Source organism: Bos indicus x Bos taurus, chromosome 10 (genome assembly GCF_003369695.1).
Source record: "Bos indicus x Bos taurus breed Angus x Brahman F1 hybrid chromosome 10, Bos_hybrid_MaternalHap_v2.0, whole genome shotgun sequence".
NCBI lineage: Eukaryota > Metazoa > Chordata > Mammalia > Artiodactyla > Bovidae > Bos > Bos indicus x Bos taurus.
The window spans coordinates 7981940-8001406 of NC_040085.1; the positions used below are offsets into that span (position 1 = coordinate 7981940).

Sequence of the window (19467 nt, forward strand, 5' to 3'; positions counted from 1 at the left end):
AGGCAGGTTTTGAAAATGGATTTAAATTATGTAGAAAATGCATATTCCATAGACAAAAGGAACTTAGATCACTTGCTCTGAAGGGAGGGTTCAATAGGGTAAATCATAAAATCCTCTCTCAGAGGAATTTTTTGGGGGGATCTTGTTTTGAAGGGGGAGGCAGAATATACATAGCATAAAATTTACCATTTAAATCATTTGAAGTGTACAGTTCCATGGCATTAAGTGCATTCACATCGTTGTACAATCGTCGTGTTATCCAGTTTCAAAACTTTTTCAAAATCCCAAGCAGCAGCTCTGTACCCATTAAATAGTATATCCAGAAAAGCTTTGGTTTTAACGTTATATCACAGCTGAAAGGACCCTAGAGACTTCTGGTTCAACCCCTCATTTGAATGTGGGGAACCAAGGCTCAGAAAGATCAGGTTTTCTAAATCAACTGGCAAGTTACAAATTCAGATAGGACTGAAATCCAGGGGGTCTCCTCAGTCACTTTCTCTTATACTCGGCATTCATATCCTCTAACAGTTTGCAAACTCGTGCGCCTGATATTCCCCAAAATAGTGGCTCGGAATTTCTCCACAATTTAAGGCCTTGTTGAACAGAATTTTGACTAGACTCTGGGGGGAGATGGATCCACTCTACAAAATCCTTTAAACTCCATTAAGACTCTCATGTCTTGCATTATATTATTTGCATGACATTTTAGTGACTTTATTTTTTTTTAAGTTTTCTCCATAGTAATTTTTAATACCATCGGTTGAATGTCAACTCAATGCCATGCATTATAAAAGGTGTTAAACATTCATAGTCTTATTTTATCCTTCGAGGAACCCATCAAATGGTTATTTTTATTCCCACTCGGCAGATGGAGAAACTTAGTCTCAAGGAATCTAAGTCATTTGCCCCAGTTCAGGTTATTTGTTAGGGACAGAACTGGATTCAAAGAACCATTTGGCTCCTAAGCCCCAGGACTTTCTCATGTGCCATGTTGCTCTCTGCTCTAGAGAAATAAGCATAATCTTGGGCTCTCATATTCCATCCCTAGGCTATGCTCATCCTCACCTGATAAAATCCTACCCATCCTTCAGAATTTACCTTAACCCCAACCTCTTTTATAACAATAATATTAGCAGATGTTCATTAAGTGCTTATTATATCCAAGCACTATTATAAGCGCTTTACATGCATTATCTCATTTAATACTCACAGCATCCCTATGAGATGGGTACTATTATTATACTCATTTTACAGATGAGAAAACTGAGACCCAACTGAGATAAGTGATTTGCCTTTTCAGCTCTTCCCACTAGCACGTGGCTTCTGCCTCCCTCCTCCATGCTTCCAAGGCCCTCTGTAGTTCTTTATGGCCCTTCTCTGCCTTGTATTAATTATGCATTAATTGTACTCATCTGTGTTCCCACTCCTTGAGCACAGAGACATTCTTGTATTAGTTTTGGTTTGTGCTGACCATCTGGCTCCATCCTCTGCCCCTGTTAGACATGCCAGAATTATTTATTTAATTGAAGGAGACCGTCACATGTATTGCTGACCTGGGTGTAAGTAGTCAAAAATAAAAAGTTTTCCGATGGAAGAGGAATTTGAGTGTTGCTGAAATTCTCAAATATTTTCCATTCATGAGTCCTCTCTGGAGTGCTGGCCAAGAACCATGATAATCATCATAAAAATATGTACTCTTGAAATGGAATTTGTGGTAGAACTTTGGGAAGAGGGTATCAAGTCAAGTGCCTTTTTCCTACTGAATCATTTAAAGGGTTGCCAGATTAGGAGCCCTGAATACTGAAGAATATTAGGAGGCTCTTTTCTTCATTTTTTTGTATTGATTTTCCAGACGCTTTAGTGTTAAACCATGCCAGAAGTGTTGCAGAGATGAATCACTATTATCCAAAGGCCGCCAGCTTCTTTTCCTTCTGACAGAAGGATAATTCCACGTGGATCAAATAAATACAGATGTGTAGTAATTAGTTCTATTCCCAGTGAGCCTATTTCCAACACACTAAAGATGTGAGCGATTATGGAGCCTCACCCCAACAGCTTTTATCATTTTAAACTGCTAAACAACAGGATAGGTCATAACCCAGCCTGCTATTAATAATGCATTTATTGTGTGCAACATTATAGATTAGGTGTATGGACTAGAAAAAGAATACCTTTTAACAAGAATATTACGATCTCCCCCCAGAAGCAGCATATGTGCCTGGCTACTCACCTGATGTACAGTCCCAAGGCAATCAAAAGAATAAAAAATCTCATCCAAGGGAAAGAAGCCTACATTGTCAGCGGGCTCCTCCACAGAGATGATTTGGCCGTGGCAGACATGTTAAACATACCTATCCTAGGCTCAGAGCCCGAACTAGCTCATTTCTATAGCACCAAGTCTGGAAGCAAACGGGTCTTTGAGAACGCAAATGTGCCAGTCCCTCCTGGAATATATAACATCTATAGTCACCAGCAGGTAAGCAGGGTGGACAAGTGAGGCTCTGTTTAAATACTTCACATTCTCTTGACCTTGTAGGAACTTTTTAGGTCTTCTGGAGTCAGCCCTATCCAATGAAGAATATTATGGAATACTTGAGTTGATTTGATGGGATCTGCTTTAGCCTTCGGGCTTTCTTCGTGGTTCAGTGGTAAAGAATCCACTTGTCAGTGTCGGAGACACAAGAGGTGTGGGTTCAATCCCTGTGTCGGGAAGATTCCCTGGAGTAGGAAATGGAAATAGCAACCCAGTTTAGTATTCTTGCCTGGAAAATCCCATGGACAGAGGAGCCTGGCGGGTTAACAGTTCATGAGGTTGCAAAAGTGTTGGACGTGACTGAGCATAACACACTTTAGTCCTTCAGTGTTTAAAGTATCTTCCTATGGGCCTTACAGAAATTGTCATTCTCAAAGTATTTATTCATTTGGATTAAGGAACTGAAGGCTCTACTCATGTATTAATCTGCTATCAATATTTATTGCCTTAATATGGATTAGTTCATCATCATATTAATTAGCTAGTCATTTTAGTAGGACCCTAAGAAATGTGAAAGTCAGTTCGGGCTAAAAGGAGCAGGTTAGGAGAGCTCTAGGGAGTCATATTGCCAAGGGCAAGTGGCAGACTAAGGACATCCATGGCTCTACAAAAAAAACAAACCCAAAATCCTAGCTGTTCAGTAAGTGGCCATAAAGAAAGGGGGAAAACCCCAGAAAGGGAACGTGAAATGACTCCAGGAGGAAAACTCTCTGTTTCTGAATTTGCCTTGGTCTGAGTCTGTGGCTGTACATTCTTCCAAAAGATAGTTAGGGCCCTAATATTTGAAGAACCATAATATTCAGTTCAGTTCAGTCGCTCAGTCATGTCCGACTCTTTGCGACCCCATGAATCGCAGCACGCCAGGCCTCCCTGTCCATCACCAACTCCCGAAGTTCACTCAGACTCACGTCCATCGAGTCAGCGATGCCATCCAGCCATCTCATCCTCTGTCGTCCCCTTCTCCTCCTGCCCCCAATCCCTCCCAGCATCAGAGTCTTTTCCAATGAGTCAGCTCTTCATATGAGGTGGCCAAAGTACTGGAGTTTCAGCTTTAGCATCATTCCTTCCAAAGAAATCCCAGGGCTGATCTTCAGAATGGACTGGTTGGATCTCCTTGCAGTCCAAGGGACTGTCAAGAGTCTTCTCCAACACCACAGTTCAAAAGCATCAATTCTTCGGCATTCAGCTTTCTTCACAGTCCAACTCTCACATCCATACATGACCACTGGAAAAACCATAGCCTTGACTAGACAGACCTTTGTTGTCAAAGTAATGTCTCTGCTTTTCAATATGCTATCTAGGTTGGTCATAACTTTTCTTCCAAGGAGTAAGCATCTTTTAATTTCATGGCTGCAGTCACCATAATATTAGTCACTACAAAATTACCCACTAGAGAACTAGAAATTAACCACTCTAAGTTTGCTCTGGCAGGTGTTCTCACATTTAACTGCTATCTTTTTTTACAATAAAGAAACTGAAAGACAAATAGTTGTTAACATTTCTTAATCTCTGTTTCATTCCATCTCTTAACCATTCCTCTGAGCCAATCACAAGTGATTTGGGGCACCTACTTCTGGGGAAACTAAAAAACTGTACAAAATGCGGATGTTTGTGAGTGACAATATTTAGGGGTCATGCTACTTCTCTCAGCTGCCTGATCCTGATGCTCTGCACCTCATAGCTGCTGAGCCCGCAAACCAAGTCTTTCAACAAATCATACTTTTCAGAGACTAACTGGCAATTATTAAATTGCCCCCAGATTGTTTCAGTCTTGCTAGATAGAGTGTTCATGGGCAATACATGGGCTCAGGAAGGAAGTTTCTTTTAAAGAGGGCACTCTAGAAAAGGCACAGGCTATCTTAATAGGATTAGAAGAGAGAAGCTTCCCCTGACCTGATGTGTCCCTTCCATTATCATTAACCTCCACTGAAATTTGAAGGTAACAGAGTGGATTACTTAACTCTGCTTCCCTGTAGAATGCTAGGCTGATAGACATAATACAAGTGAAATGCATTTTTAAGTGACACAATTTCATACGTGTATATTACATTAACAGTCCTCAAAACCTTAGAATGTATGTGCAGTATTTATATTGAGTGAGTCTTGCTTTTGTCCCCATTGATGAGAATTCAGGCAGTCTTTGCTATGAAATATTTTAGAACTTTATATGTTAATTGTGGTTAAAGATACAGGAATCTTTAATGCAGTAAAGCTTCACTCTAATGCTGATATTCAGAAGTAGGATAAAAACCTCTCCTCAAAGATAAATTGGATTTAAAGGGTGTCATTTCACCTATGGTGTGTGCAAATTGTATCACAATAAACTGAGTCATAACTGAGGTCTGCACTACTTATTTGGAAACCACTTGTCTGAGGTCAACAAGAATTGAAGCACTCCATTGAGATTTTTCCAGATAATGCCTATTCTACCTAATCTATCTGAACATGTCAGCATTTTGAATTTGCAGATGGTAATGAATCAGTAACACTGACTTTTTACCGATGTGCATCATAAACTTAAAGCTGGTGAAAGAAAGCTGTGATTATTTTAATTTAGGTTAATAAATATTCCTAGCTATCAGTTGGATTTTAGCAGTAGACATTTTTCTATTTCTGCCCTACACCAGTATAAAATGTATGGCAATTTAAAAATATATTACATCTTTTGAATAGATAGACTCAAATAGAAAATGATAAATGTTTGGCAATAGCATAAAGTCATTTGCTTTATGATTAAGTAATTTATTTTATTTTTTAAGTCCAGCTTGAGCACAGTGAGCATTTCCTGTTTTGATCCATAAAGTAACCAGGCAACTTCTCTTTCTGGCATGTGTTCCATATGAAATATTGACAGCTTTGCTTAAATAATCAAAAATGGCAATGCTATTTTAAAGCACTGTTCAATTTTCACTTAAAGATAGCACATAATTCTTTCCAGTGGTATAGTCTTTACAATACTATTGATCCTTTTCATTACTGTAGGGAATCCATCAACAGACACCCATTTATAGGATTCTCAGAAGCAACAAATAATAGGATTTGGAAGAAGCAGATAATAATTCTGTTAGTAGCTGAAACTTCCAAATATTCAATATATCCAAACATACAATGAAAAGGACTGTGCCAGAATATCTTTCCTCACACTGGCAAGAGAATCTTATTGGACATCAACAGGCCAAGAACTATTTCTCCTTCTGCAACATATGACCATAATGGAATCTGTCTTCTCAACACGTTAGAGAAAGAAGGGATGTAACTTTGAAAGACACATTTTTAAAAACCTTCCTAGGCTATGCTTATAGCCATATGGTTTGTAGACCAGAGTACTTGTCATTTAAACACCCACATTATCCCTAGACACTACTTGATAATTAGGGAGCTAAGACAATTTCATTTTCACCCTAATTGAATACCCTATGGTTGCATGGGGCTTCCAGGGGTCCCAAGTATGTCTGTTTTAGTATCACTTCAACACTGCTGTATACTGTAGCATCTCCAGGAAGATTGGCTGGAAAGACCCAACTCAAGAGAACAGATTGTACCTTTAATCAAAATAATTTTAATCTTCCAGTTCCAGATTTCAACAGATTTTTTTCCCCAGAATTATGAGTCGTCTCACACTCTATAGTTTAAAAAAATCCATTTGGTGACCAAACTCATCAAAAGAGAAGAGAACAGTGTTGCAGAAGCCTCCTTAAGCACAGACCATGGCCAAGAATAGCATGGGGTAGGATCAGGAGAGGGAACACTTACTATTGTTTCTTTCTATATAGATTAGAAAGTCTGATGAGAAGATCAAACAAAAAATCACTTTGTGGTCTAATGAGTTATTTTTCACCAAGACTCTACTAGAACAGTATTACTTATAATTAAGTAATCTTGCTATAGACCTTTTCTGATTCAAACATATCCAAATGGCTTATTGACCGTAAAGGAAGTTGCTTCTCTTGCTCCTGACTTCCTTCTCCACCTCACCCTTCTCCTCTACCTCTCTGTAGCTTGAGATGGGTAGCACAGTGGAGAAGAAATGGGCTTAGGTATTGGACTCAGAGCAGCCTGGGTGGAGTCCCTGTTCTGCGACTGAGTGTTGTGTGATCGTGGGCAAGTTATTTAAATTACTTGAGTCTCAGTTATTTATACATAAAATAGAATTAATAATGGTGCCTATTTCATAGGTTTTTGTGAGTGTTCAATGAGAGGATTTGTGTAAAGAGCTATGCCAAAGGCCTAGAGCCTACTGAGAGTTCAGTGACGTTAACTATTATAGTTATTATTATTATTGTGATATTCGAGCTTGCATGTTTACCCCTGAAACGTTCGTGTGACTGAGCCCAATTCTTGAGAAAAGTTTCAAATAAGATGTAGGAGAGGTGTGTATTCCAATAAAGTTGCTTTCACGAGTTTTTTACCTCCTTTATCTGTCTTGTTCATATAATACATATAACACACTTGGTCAATTGACTGGCCAAACAAATGTATTTCATGTATACTAAATGAGAAAAACATTAAATATTTTATAGATTATAACATTTAAAAGCTCAGCAAAGCTCCAAACAGTTTAAGTTTTCAAGACTATAACTTTTTATAGTCTTGAAACTATAAAAGAATCATTTGAAGAATCAATAAGTAAACACATTATTCTCTGAAAAAGGAAGAGAACAATATTAAGATTCAATTACAGATATTCAGATTTTTTCTTTTGCCTTCAAAAGTTAGCAAGTGATAATTTCATAATTTCTCATAAGTAAGATTATACTTTTAAACATGTCTTTGGTCCCATTGGTTGGTGATTTGTTTATACCATATACATGTATGGGGTTAATCAAAAAGTTCATTTGCATTTTTGCATAACAGCTTATGGAAAACCCTGAATGAACTTTTTGGCCAACCCAACATACACACACACATATACACATATCACTTAAAACTTCTAATCTGTTTTAGTAACTAGAAGATAACCGAATGAACAGACTGTTTGAAATAAAGACACGTGGGAAGTACTACAGCTAAGTTAACACGATAAGAAGGAATCCAGGAAATTAAATGTTGCTGTATCTTTGGCCCCACAGATAATAGAACAGGTGAGTCAGCTGGTCATCGATCACCTGGAAATCCAACGCTGGCTCTTTAAAGCAGACTATGAGTTTGGAGGAAATGGGACTGCGTTTTGTGACATTCCCTCCCACCTAAAGTGCTACAACTGGATCCTAAAGGAGAGTCAGAGATACAGTCGCGAAGACTGGAGAAAGAAATGGGCACAAGTGAGTATTCAATGGTAACATAAACCCAAAGTGTCTGTGAACAGATAGAAGATAAAGCAAAAGGCTTAGCTAGGAGATAAGGCACTTTCTTGTAGACTCAGCTGAGTTACCTACCAGCAGTTGAGACCTTAGGCAATTTTTTACTTTCCTGGGCCTTAGTTTTTATGTACTAAGTGAATGAGGTTGATCAGGTTATCTTAAATATTCCTTCTTGGATCCCTGAAAATCCTCAAATTGATTATGATAATAATTAGGAAGTAGTGTTTTTATGATATCCAAATAACATTTCAAATCTAATAATTTGCTCTAAGTGATTCTAGATCATATGCTTCTACCAACTGTTGTTATTAAGCTAGTTGTATTTTATTGTGAGAGGGAAATTCTATTAGTGAATGCTTGTCACCTGGAAGCTAATGTTTAATAGCATTCTGTCAGCAGTCATACGTTTTTGAAGACAATTCAAGGAAATTTATGTAACTGCTGGTCCCTATGAGCGGTTGAGAAAATAATACATTCCAGCAAGAAAATCTCCAGGCAAGAACTGAATAATAGGTAAAAACTCTTAATATATGAGTGATGTATATGGATTTTTCCATGTATATTGGTGGGAGGATGAATTGTACAACTTCTTAGTCTGTTTCAAAGTTGCTTAATAATTAGTTTTATGTGGCTTCACATATGAATTAAACCCACCGTCCTGAAAATGGCATCATTTTGCATTCAGAGACCTCAACGTGCTGACTTCACTTAATCCCAAATCTCTGTTTTTCACTACTGATGAAAGTATAACTGATGAGGAAAATTCAGACACAAATTTTCCATGAACTGACTCCTTCCCTGCCAAATTCTGTAGTGGTGGCTGTGCGGTGATTTGCACCTGCTTTGAGCATCCCACTACAGAAGCAGATGAATCAAGACACAAGTGATAGAAAGGGAGCGGCACACAGAGAGAATCACATTATTCCTGTGAAAATGAAATGATGAATAAATCTAGAGAACAGTCAGAAGACAGAGCTCCCTTTGATAAATGTTAGTTCTCCTCATGATCTATTCAGGGCTTTTCTTCCTCCTCCATCAGTGAATGGACTTAATGCAGTACCTGTCATGGCCAGCTTTTTACATATTATTTAAAGGATACCAAAGTGAATTACTCTCCTAAGAAAAAAATAAAACAAGGAAAGGAAAATGTATTTAATTTTGAGGCCCAGAGGCCCATAGAGGTTGCTCTTGTGTTCTCCTTGGACTGGATTTTATTTCATCTTGTATTAAAAAAGTTTTTTAAGCAAAACTGTTGAGATTAAACCATGAAAAGTATGACTTTTTTTTAATCTAAAAAATTGAAATGTTTGTGTGCTTTTGTGCTAAGTCGCTTCAGTCATGTCCGACTCTTAGCGACCCCATGGACTGTAGCCCCCCAGGCTCCTCTGTCCATGGAATTCTCCAGGCAAGAACACTGGAGTAGGTTGCCGTGCCCTCCTCCAGAGGATCTTCCTGACCCAGGGTTCAAAGCCAAGTCTCTTTCCTCTCCTGCATTGGGAGGCAGGTTCTTTACCACTAGCACCAGCTGGGCAGTCCCAGTGTTAATGTACAAAGTACTTGCTTGCCTCAGTATTTCAAATCAATAATTTTTATAGAATTCTCCTGATACTAGACTATGATAAATTTTAAATGCTTGATTTTAAGTTTTAAAAATATTCAACATATTGACATATAGCTGAATTGCATTTAGAAGTCTGAATATATATTATTTAATTTCAAATATTTTAAACTATACCATTTTAAATTGCCACCAATTACATTCAGCATTATTGTTAATGTTGTCAAATGTGACACTTATGAATAATTAATGATCTGTCTAAATTTTTTTTAACTTAACAAGGGAAAATAATTATTATGAAATCTTTTTACATTCTGAGACCTGTGCTTGACCATGATGTTGTTAGAAGCCAAAAATAAAAAAATAAAGTACTTCTGAAGAGCTTTTTTTTTGTTGTTAGGAGACTATTGACATTCTTTTGCCTTCAAAGTGAAATCGCATTCAGAGTGGCAGTGAACTGCAATCTCCACTGAGTGTAGCTATTGAGAATTTAGGATTAGAATTATCCTTTGTTCCAGAAGACCATCATAATGGTGCACGTTTAGACATCAAAGCATTACTTTATGAGCACAGGCATGTTTAAATGTCCTATTACAGTTTGTAGACCTGTTTCTTTTGATAATGAAGACGTTGTGTCATCCAGCCTAGCCTGGCACATGCAAAACATATGCTGGCAGGTTATTAAAAATTTCAGCTTCTTGATGAAAGACTATCCTGCAGGCTAAGAGTCCAGAGAAAGACTCCATTCTGGGAGAATTATTAGAAATGAGAATATGACTGTAAGCACTAAATTATGTTAATACTTACAAATAGCATCATTTGCATAGCAGTTTATGACACGATACCATGATTTTTCTCATTGGTATGTTGTAGGCAACAGATTAAAAACAGTGCTGTTTATAGGGGTTTGAACTATTTTGAGATTCTGTTGCGTCTTATGCAGATATTGGTTTTAGATGTAGTCATGATTCAGTGTGGACTCCAGGATCTGTAAGTATCATCTTTTTTTCTACCTATCTAATTGAGAACCAGAATTATCTGGTTGCAGTTGAGACTTGAAACAAAGTCATGGAATCAACAAATGATAAAACACTGAAGTCATATTTTAAAAATCAGTGTTGACATGTAAGTGATTTTAGGAAAAGTAGAATGTCACATAATAGCCACAATAAAAACAGCACAACTCTCAGTTTGTTCCATGGTGTCTTGGTACCAACCTTACTCTCTTCATCCTGAAAGTGAAAGTGTTAAGTCACTAAGTTGTGTCCGACTCTGCAATCCCACAGACTGTAGCCCACCAGGCTCCTGTGTCCATGGGATTCTCCAGGCAAGAATACTGGAGTAGGTTGCCATTTCCTTCTCCAGAGGATCTTCCCGACCCAGGGATCGAACTGGGTCTCCTGCGTTGCAGGCAGATTCTTTACCATCTGTGCCTATCCTGCTAGCTAACAAAATCTACTTCCCCCAACAGGTTCCAGTAAACTCACTCACTTAAATACTCAATGCTTATTAAGTTTCAGTGAATCTACACACGTGTACATGCTCCAAAGTTGCCACTCCAGAGACGAGAAAATTTATTTTCATTTAGTAGGAATAAAGGCTTAAGCAAAGACACACCTGTAGGGAAAAAAACCTTCCTGGACACTCTTACCTAAGACAGTGCAGGGAGACCCAGGTGACATTTGTTGTGGTACTAGTCCTTCTTATGCCGTTTCCTTTCTGTTTATAAAGGGAAGCTTCGCTCCCTCACTCCTGGAAAACTGGCTTGTTAGTAGTGACACCTGGTGACACTGCTTTAGAAAAGTAGTTGCCAGAATGCTGGCCTAGACATGAGATTTAGCATTTTGTAGACTCCCACGAATGGGCTTCCCTGGTAATTCAGCTGGTAAAGAATCCACCTGCAATGCAGGAGACCCCAGTTTGATCCCTAGGTTAGGAAGATCCCCTGGAGAAGGGATAGGCTACCCACTCCAGTATTCTTGGGTTTTTCTGGTGGCTCAGACAGTAAAGAAACCACTCACAATGCAGGAGACCTGGGTTTGATCCCTGGGTTGGGAAGAGCCTCTGGAAGAGGGTGTGGCAACCCACTCCAGTATTCTTGCCTGGAGAATCCCCATGGACAGAGGAGCCTGGCAGGCTACAGTCCATGAGGTTGCAAAAAGTCAGACACAACTAGCGACTAAGCACAGACCCATGAATGGGCTTCCCAGGTGGAACTAGTGATAAAGAACCCACCTCCCAGTGCAGGATAGGCGAGAGATGCAGGTTTGATCCCTGGTTCAGGAAGATCCCCTAGAGGAGGGCATGGCAACCCACTCTAGTATTCTTGCCTGGGAAATCCCGTGGACAGAGGAGCCTGGAGGGCTACAGTCCATGGGGTTGCAAAGAGTTGGACACAGCTGAAGCTATTTAGCATACATGCACACAGACCCGTGAATACACTATACACGTGCACACAGACTCATGCATGAATACACAGGAAAATGTTTTGACATTTCCTTGTACCCTTGCATATTTGAATCTGCAGATGTGGAACCCACATACCAAGGGCGAGCAATGCCATTTTATATATGGGACTTGAGGATTCTTGGATTTTGTTATCCATGGGAGTCTTACCATCAATCCCCCTTGATGGCAAGGGACAACTGGGTGCCAGGCATTTCAGCACTTTACTTGAATTGACTCATTCCGTCTCGGAAAACCTCTGAAGTTTTTACTCATTTACTTCCACACCACTTTGAGAAGGAAGGTATTGTTATTCTGTTTAATGGAGAAATAGATTCCTTGGAAGTGAAGTGACTTGCCCATGTTCACATAGCTAGTCAATGATCTGCATCTAGCTTGGAACCCACATCCACTCCTCCTGGTCCCCTGCCCTGGCCACACTGAGTTGAATCCATTTAGAAAAGACCCGCTATTTGAAAGCCCTGGAGTAGGGTTCTCCCTCTGGTCCCTGCCTTTGTGGCCTGCTGCCCTTGTGGCAGATTGTCTGCTTTCTACAGAGACTTGTGGGAAACACAAAGGTCCCATAGCTATTGCTCTCGAACGTCTTTCCTTTCCTGACTGACAGGGTAGCTGCTGTCTGTTGCCAGTTGGCTGGAAGGTAAGAGAGCCATTAGTACCTCAGAGTTTCAAGGAAGAATCCCTGTTGGAGAGTCTCTAGGGTTCAGCTTTGCAACACATCTGCCTCACCTACCTATGTGAGTGGGTGAGGATAGTGAGTTTGAGATGTCACCCTTTGATCATTCATGCCGGTGACAAATTTTCAATGCTGTTCTCAACTTAATACACTCACAAGATCATTTTAGTGAACCTGTAAATTCTCAGAAAACTTAGAGTAAGCAACCTTTCTTCACAATCAGACATGGCATTAAAAATATCATGAGTATTTAAAGCCCTGCTTTTTGTTTTGTTTTGTTTTGGACCATGGAAAGATTATTTTATTCCATGAAAATATTCTCAACAGAGAACACTATCTTAAACAAAGCATTTACGATAAGAAATCAACATGTGCACAGAAAGAGTAAAAATTACTGAAAAATTAAAGATTTCTTTTGGACAATTCACATGTTCAAAAAACCCTGCTTTTTGGATAAGCAACCAAATACTTTATTTTTTTAATATTTCTTTATATCTCCTGTTCAAGATTGATGTGGTAAATTTCCTTTTAAGCAGGACAAGGTTTGGAATAAACCAGTCTGAATAGTTGAACACTCAGGATAAGTAGGAGGTGGTCTGGCTTCACGGGTTCCATGGACTAGGCAAATGGAGGTTATTGGGGCAGGGAGGAACCATGGGCAAATCACTTCAGCTGTCCAAGCCTCTATCTCTTCAAGTGTAAAGAGAAATAATATTAGTACCTGTCTCCTGGAGGAGGTAATAAGAATTAAATGAGATGACCCTTGTGACTTGGCTGTGTATCAATATTTAGCACATAAGACTATGTGTTATTAACATTACCATAAAATTGCATTAGAATTAAATTGTAGGTAGTATTGAACAAGTACGTACAACTTAATCTTTTTCTGGTGATTCAGAAGGTCCCATAGCACCTTTTAGGCTTCCAGAATATTGTTCTAAGCATCAGTTATCATATAGGATTGTGACTGTTGAAGATACAAGAGTGTGGACCAAAGCGTGCCTAATCCAATGGTTTACCCAGATAATGCCTTTAAAAGAATAAGCCTTGCTAGCAGCCTGGTTTCTTATAATTTGAAAATAGAAAACAATTCCAGTTATTTTAGCATCCTGCATGTTGAATAAAGAGGCATTGACCTGATAAACTAGAGATTTTTCTGACCACAAGGTTGAGACCCATTTGCTTCATTTTTCTGGTTCCAGTTGGTGTCTTTTCTAATTAGTGTAGCAGCACGTCACCGCAATCATTGGACAGTCTTAATCATTTACATATTTTTCCTTATCTCTGAAAATGACTTAGAATGTTTTCTTCCAATTCAGTGGTTATTTTCAGGAAGCTGCCAGGGTTGGGTTGGAGGTGCGTCTCAGTGCCTGAGGAAGATGACAGGAGAAGGAAAATTGCCTCCCCAAGTTAAATGAAAGCTGGGTCCCCCTTCCGAGGACCTATAATAATCAGCTATACAAGCTGTTGGTTTGTGTGTCCTATTGATTTAATATGCTTCTAATCAGTACATAAAGCTATGGGCCTGCAGTGTTAATTTTTCATATGCTTACAAAGTACCCTTTGATTTTCTGTCACACGTTAATTACAGCATTTTGCCATTAAATACGAAGCTTTGTGTAAACTAATTACAAGGTAATCATTGTCTACTGCAAGCGTGCTGTTTGTACCTTTTATTTTATTCTAAAAATGCACAGATCTCACAGTCTGGAAACGCTCTACCTTCCAGCCATTAGCTCTCACTAATTCATAGCATTATTGTGGTGAGAGTGTAGGAGTTGTAATTGTTGTGGTATCAGAGCTGTTAATTACCGGAGTAAACAGTTGAAATGGTGCCAAGGTCTATTGTACAAGGCAGAGAAAAGGAGGTTTAAATGTTACTCCCACCATCTGGGGACTAGGGGAGAGGCAAATGCTTGAGAACAGCAGTGAGGCGCTATCGCCGTCTCAGCTCCAGGGTTGGCGGCCATATGGATCCGGAATATTTTGAATCAATTGAATTTAACTGCCAGTTTTTCGCAATAACAGCGTGGAAGGAAGGAATAAAGCAAAAGATGAGAGGAACAAGAATTGGTTAGTGTTTTCACACACAGGAAGTCCCCGTTGGAGTTCTTTTGGAAGGACCTGCTTTGCGGAAAGCCACAGAGCAGGCTCGGGTATTTGGAACAGAGTCAGGGTGGGCTGACTCTCCACCGCCGGCCGCCACGCCATTTGCTTCCGGTCGTCTGTCCTCCGCGCCCCTCGGCGAGAGGGAGATGGCCTTGAGAGGACCCGGACTTCTGTGTGATTGTGCCAGAGCAAACAAATCCTCATTTTGGGAATTCACTGCTTTATTTCCCTGGTGTTTTCATAAACATGGTCTGTAGAAAAAAATAATAAATAGATAATGCTGTCCCATCCGCCTCAACTACATACCTCTGTACCTGTGGAAATATCAAGGAAGGTACAGAATCTGATTAAGGAAAGCAGATGCTTGCCCATTCCTTTGGTATAAAATTAAAATATAAATTCTCCTGTAAGCCTCTCATTTCATTTGACAAATTCACCCCTTTCCCCCACTACTTGAATGAAAAATCAAGTCCAAAGGGCACATGTGTTTTCTTTTGTTTTTAATTTCAGCTAAAGGGCTTTTTCAGCATATGCAGTTTTCTCAATCAGTGGTATTTCTCTAATGGGAAAGAAACCTATTAGCCATAAGTATGGTGGCCACTTTGACTTATAGTTGATTTTTAAACTGCGTGGTTTCTGTTTTAAAATATTGCATAATCTTTAAAGCAATCATATATTTTTACTTGGCGTCACTATTATTTAATATAATTGCCTTTAAACCCATTTTCCAACATTAAAAATACCTTTTAAAAATCTGCCACTGGCTGCTGTAACTACTTTTTAATTTCATTCCCCAAACATGAACGGATTCTTCTTTTTTTAAACCATCCTGGATTATTTATTTTTAATTGTTCCGTTAGCAGATGTTGAAGTAATTCAGGATATACTGTAAACAACTCCTTTAAAGAGAGAGATCACAAACCATCACATTTACCATGAGCCAAGGGCCGTGTCTGTTGGGCTTTTATGGGCGGCTTTAGCCCACAGGAAAAATTTTTCCTGCTTTTGTTTATGTGCAAAGTTCAATTAAGAATTTCAAGAAATGCTTAATCTTTATCTATTGAAACCCCCAGCATGCAGTGCGATAGGTTGAGCCTAGAAAGAAAATCAGGGCCCCCCGTGGAGAGGGGGAAAAAGAAACAGCCGTTGAAGAGCTGGAAAGTTGAAAGGGAATGAAGCTCTCCAGTGTTTCTGGTCGGGGCAAAGCAGTTATACTGAGTTTTCGAATGGAGAAGCAACATATGTGCCTCAGTTGGACAAAGCGCTTCTCGAGTCAAATCAACTGCTAGGCCTGCGTGTTGGTGCAAGGTGGAGGCCTGGATAATGAGGGACAGACTCCTCGAGAAGCAGCGAGTGGATAATGCTACATAAGTATGGAATTATATACCGCACTTTCACCATTCTGTTTAATGAGAGCCGCCACCACAGCGAATCACTTGCCACACAGCCGAAATGGGCCATTAGCTATCAAGGGAAAATTGTCTTTGCCGCTTTCAGCAGATGGAGCAAATATTTTACAAAGCAATTTTACATACCAAAAACATTTGTGTGCCTTGGTAATGTTGGCTGTTTTACATTATGTTACCTTCTACAGCAGCATAATTTTCCATCTCATCGAAGGCAAAGTTGGCATTTTTGATTTTTAAACTCTCAATTAACAATTAAACATGGAGTATTAAGGCAGTCCTTAAACTTTAAGTAGGTGTGGGAAGTAGTTTATGACTTGCTGAAGACATTTTCATTCTTTCTTCATCTTCTCAGCATATTTTTACACTCTAAAGAGGGACGATTGCTAATGATCTTAAGGGAAAGGAATGAGTGGAAACCACTACTGATTGCCGAATGAGAGTAACCAATGCATGGAGTGAGTGGAGCATTTGTCGGCTTACGTGTCCGGCATGGATTGTGGGTACACGGTTGGTCCACCCATTCGTATCAGTTTAAAATGTTTAATATTCAATAACAGAAAACCCAACTCAAAGTGACTTTAACAATAAAGAGAATTTTTTTAAGTAAAAATAAAAAATAAAGAGAATTTATTAATTCAGCTAAATGAAAATCCAGAGATTGTCTCTGACATCAGAGAAGGCTTAACCCAGGCTTCCCTGATGGCTCAGATAGTAAAGAATCATGAGAAAAGGATTAATCCAGTGACACAGTATCAACAAGGACCCAGTTACTTTCCATCCCTCCCCCATACTGTGCATAATATCTGCTCCATCCTAAGGCTGGTGGTCCCCAGGGTTGCTGGGGGGCTGCCAGTGGCTCCTGAAGCTTGTCCTTGGTCAAGGTAATAGGAAGAGAGAAAATCTCACCAGGCAGCATTCTCAGAAAAGCATAAAGGCTTCTTTCTCAGAAGGCCCCAGCAAGTGCTTCCTAACACTTGATTGGCCTGACTGGGTCATGTGCCCCTCCTGAACCGATCACTGTGGCCAGGGTATGGCTTTGCTAACCAGGGGCCCCTTCTTGGAGCTGAGCATGAGGTTACTCTCAATTCTTACGTAGCTAAGAATGGGGTAGGGACAGTTCCTGAAAGGAAGTTGGGGATATCATTACCTGGAACAAGAAGACAAAGATGCTGGGCAGCCAACAGCAGATGTAATTTCTGCCATTTTTCATAAATTTGACAGCACAGACTTAGCATCACATGTGGATGATCTAATCTGACCCAGATGGACCTCAACAGTGCCTGCCCATGGCAGTTACAGACACAGAGCTCGTTGCACTATGGCATACTGGTAGCAACTAGACTGGAATCCCAGTTTGCTACTTCATGGCTGTGATATGAAATGGAGATGATAATAACTACTTCAGAGAGTGGCTTTGAGATCATAATATAAAAACTTCTGGCACAGACCTATCACATGGTAAGCTTTCAATAAGAGAGAGCTATTGTTTTACCTAAAAAATAGCTGTCGTTGGGACTCTGCTGGTGGTCCAGTGGTTAGAATCTGCCTGCCAGTGCATGGGACACAGATTTGACCCTTGGTCCAGGAAGATCCCACATGCCACAGAGCAACTAAGCTTGTGCACCACAACTACCTAGCCCACGCTCTAGAGTCCATGAACTGCAGCTTCCTGAAGCCCACCCACCCGGAGCCCATGCTCTGCAACAAGAGAAGCCACTGCAGTGCGAAGCCTGTGCAGCACAACTGGAGAGCAGGCCCCACTTGCCGCGACTAGAGAACGCCTACACGGCAATGAAGACCCAGTGCAGCCAAAAATATATAAACAAAGTTTAAAATACAATAACAACAACAGTATAAAAAGTGTCCTGTGCAACCAAGTACCCTTCTTAAATTCACATTCAAATTAGGAATCCTTCCCTTCTCTCCATCTCTGTGCAGCTAGCCTTTTCAAATCCTGAGCACCTTTCATGGAACCCATACCTTCCCTCTGAAAGAGGGCAGTGGGGGCAATAAACACTCACCCCGGAGCCAGAGGTGGCTGAGAGCTCCTGTGGTCTTGCTGTATGTGTGTAGAAGCCCCATCCCCTCTTCTGTTACACAAGGCACTTGTCTTAGATGGTCCAGACGGCCTCTTTCAATATTGATATCCCTGCTTAGTTTCAAGTGATTGTCTTGCCCTTTTGGCCCTATGTCACCTTCCATTCCTCCATTTGGGGATATCAGAAGGCTCTGTAAAAGCAGAATCATCTAGGTAGGTCCCTTGGTTTCTGTTTTGAACAACACCAAATAATGTCTGATATGAAAGATTGAAAGTGATTAGCTGACAAGTTATTTTACTTAATTCATCACTGCAGATCTAGCAAAGAGCTTTCTGAAATAAAAGGAGTATTGATGATTGATATTTAGATCATTCTGATTTGTATTCTTTTTTCCTCCTTGCTCATCCTCCCAACACACATGCACACACACATACACACTTTTAGAATTTACTTGGGAAAGTTAACTCTCTGGAGCTTGAAGTAGCTTTAGTCATTGAGGGCAATATTAAATTGGATGTGCTAGCAGCTTCCCCTGAGATATCCTGAATTTCTTTCAGTCAAATACCTCTTCTTTCAAATTTACACTTTCTTGATAGAAAAAAAGAGAGAGAGCTGAGAGGCAAGGTCCATGCTTGATAGACAAGAATCTTTAGGATGCATTGGTCAGACTGATGAAGGCCCTACAGTTATCTTGGAACCCGCCAAGGTCATGACTATCACCGATGCACTCTGAGGGGTAAATATGGGTACTGGACAAAGAGCGACAAAGCCGTGCACTGGCGCAGGTGTGGCTCAGGTTCCTCCTGGATGGGAATTGCTCTAGAGCTATTAGCTCCACAAAGGCCGGCAGCTAATGTGCATTGCCAGAAGTGCAATTAAAATGGAATGAATATCTGGAATTGTTTCAAAAACTAAAGGGTATTTTTCTAATATTTGCTTATCATCCATGAGATCTACGCTTTCCTCTTCACGCCCCTAGAGTTGTTAGCTCTGAAAGATCTGTTGCATGTGGTTGATACACTTTTTGAAACACTAACCAGTCATCTATCGCCTTCATGTGATGCATTGAACTACTCATTTCACAAATATGTTAGACAGAGAATCTTGTGCCCTGGTTTCTGGCTTGTAACAGATATTCTACTTACTCACACACACACACACACACACACACACATATACACACTGCAAGGGTAAAATGTGGGGGAAACAAGACGAACTAGCAATGGTTCCCCCAACTCCATTGTTTTCTGTCTTCAGTCTCGTGTTGAAAATCACCCCATAACAGAATCTGATAACTCAGCAAGTGACCTTACACAAGCCTCTTCACTCTAGGAGCCTCAGCTCCCCATTTGTAAAGCAGGGGGAATAATCTTGTGCTCA

The 19467-nt window shown here is 40.0% G+C and overlaps 1 protein-coding gene across 1 annotated transcript in view; it reads left to right on the top strand.

The window, feature by feature from the left end:
- IQCH (IQ motif containing H) overlaps positions 1 to 19467 on the top strand; it is a 217321-nt gene that overhangs the window by 135756 nt on the left and 62098 nt on the right. Inside the window, 2 exon segments of the mRNA XM_027553044.1 lie at positions 2204 to 2476; positions 7603 to 7794. Coding sequence (XP_027408845.1) covers positions 2204 to 2476; positions 7603 to 7794 — 465 coding nt within the window.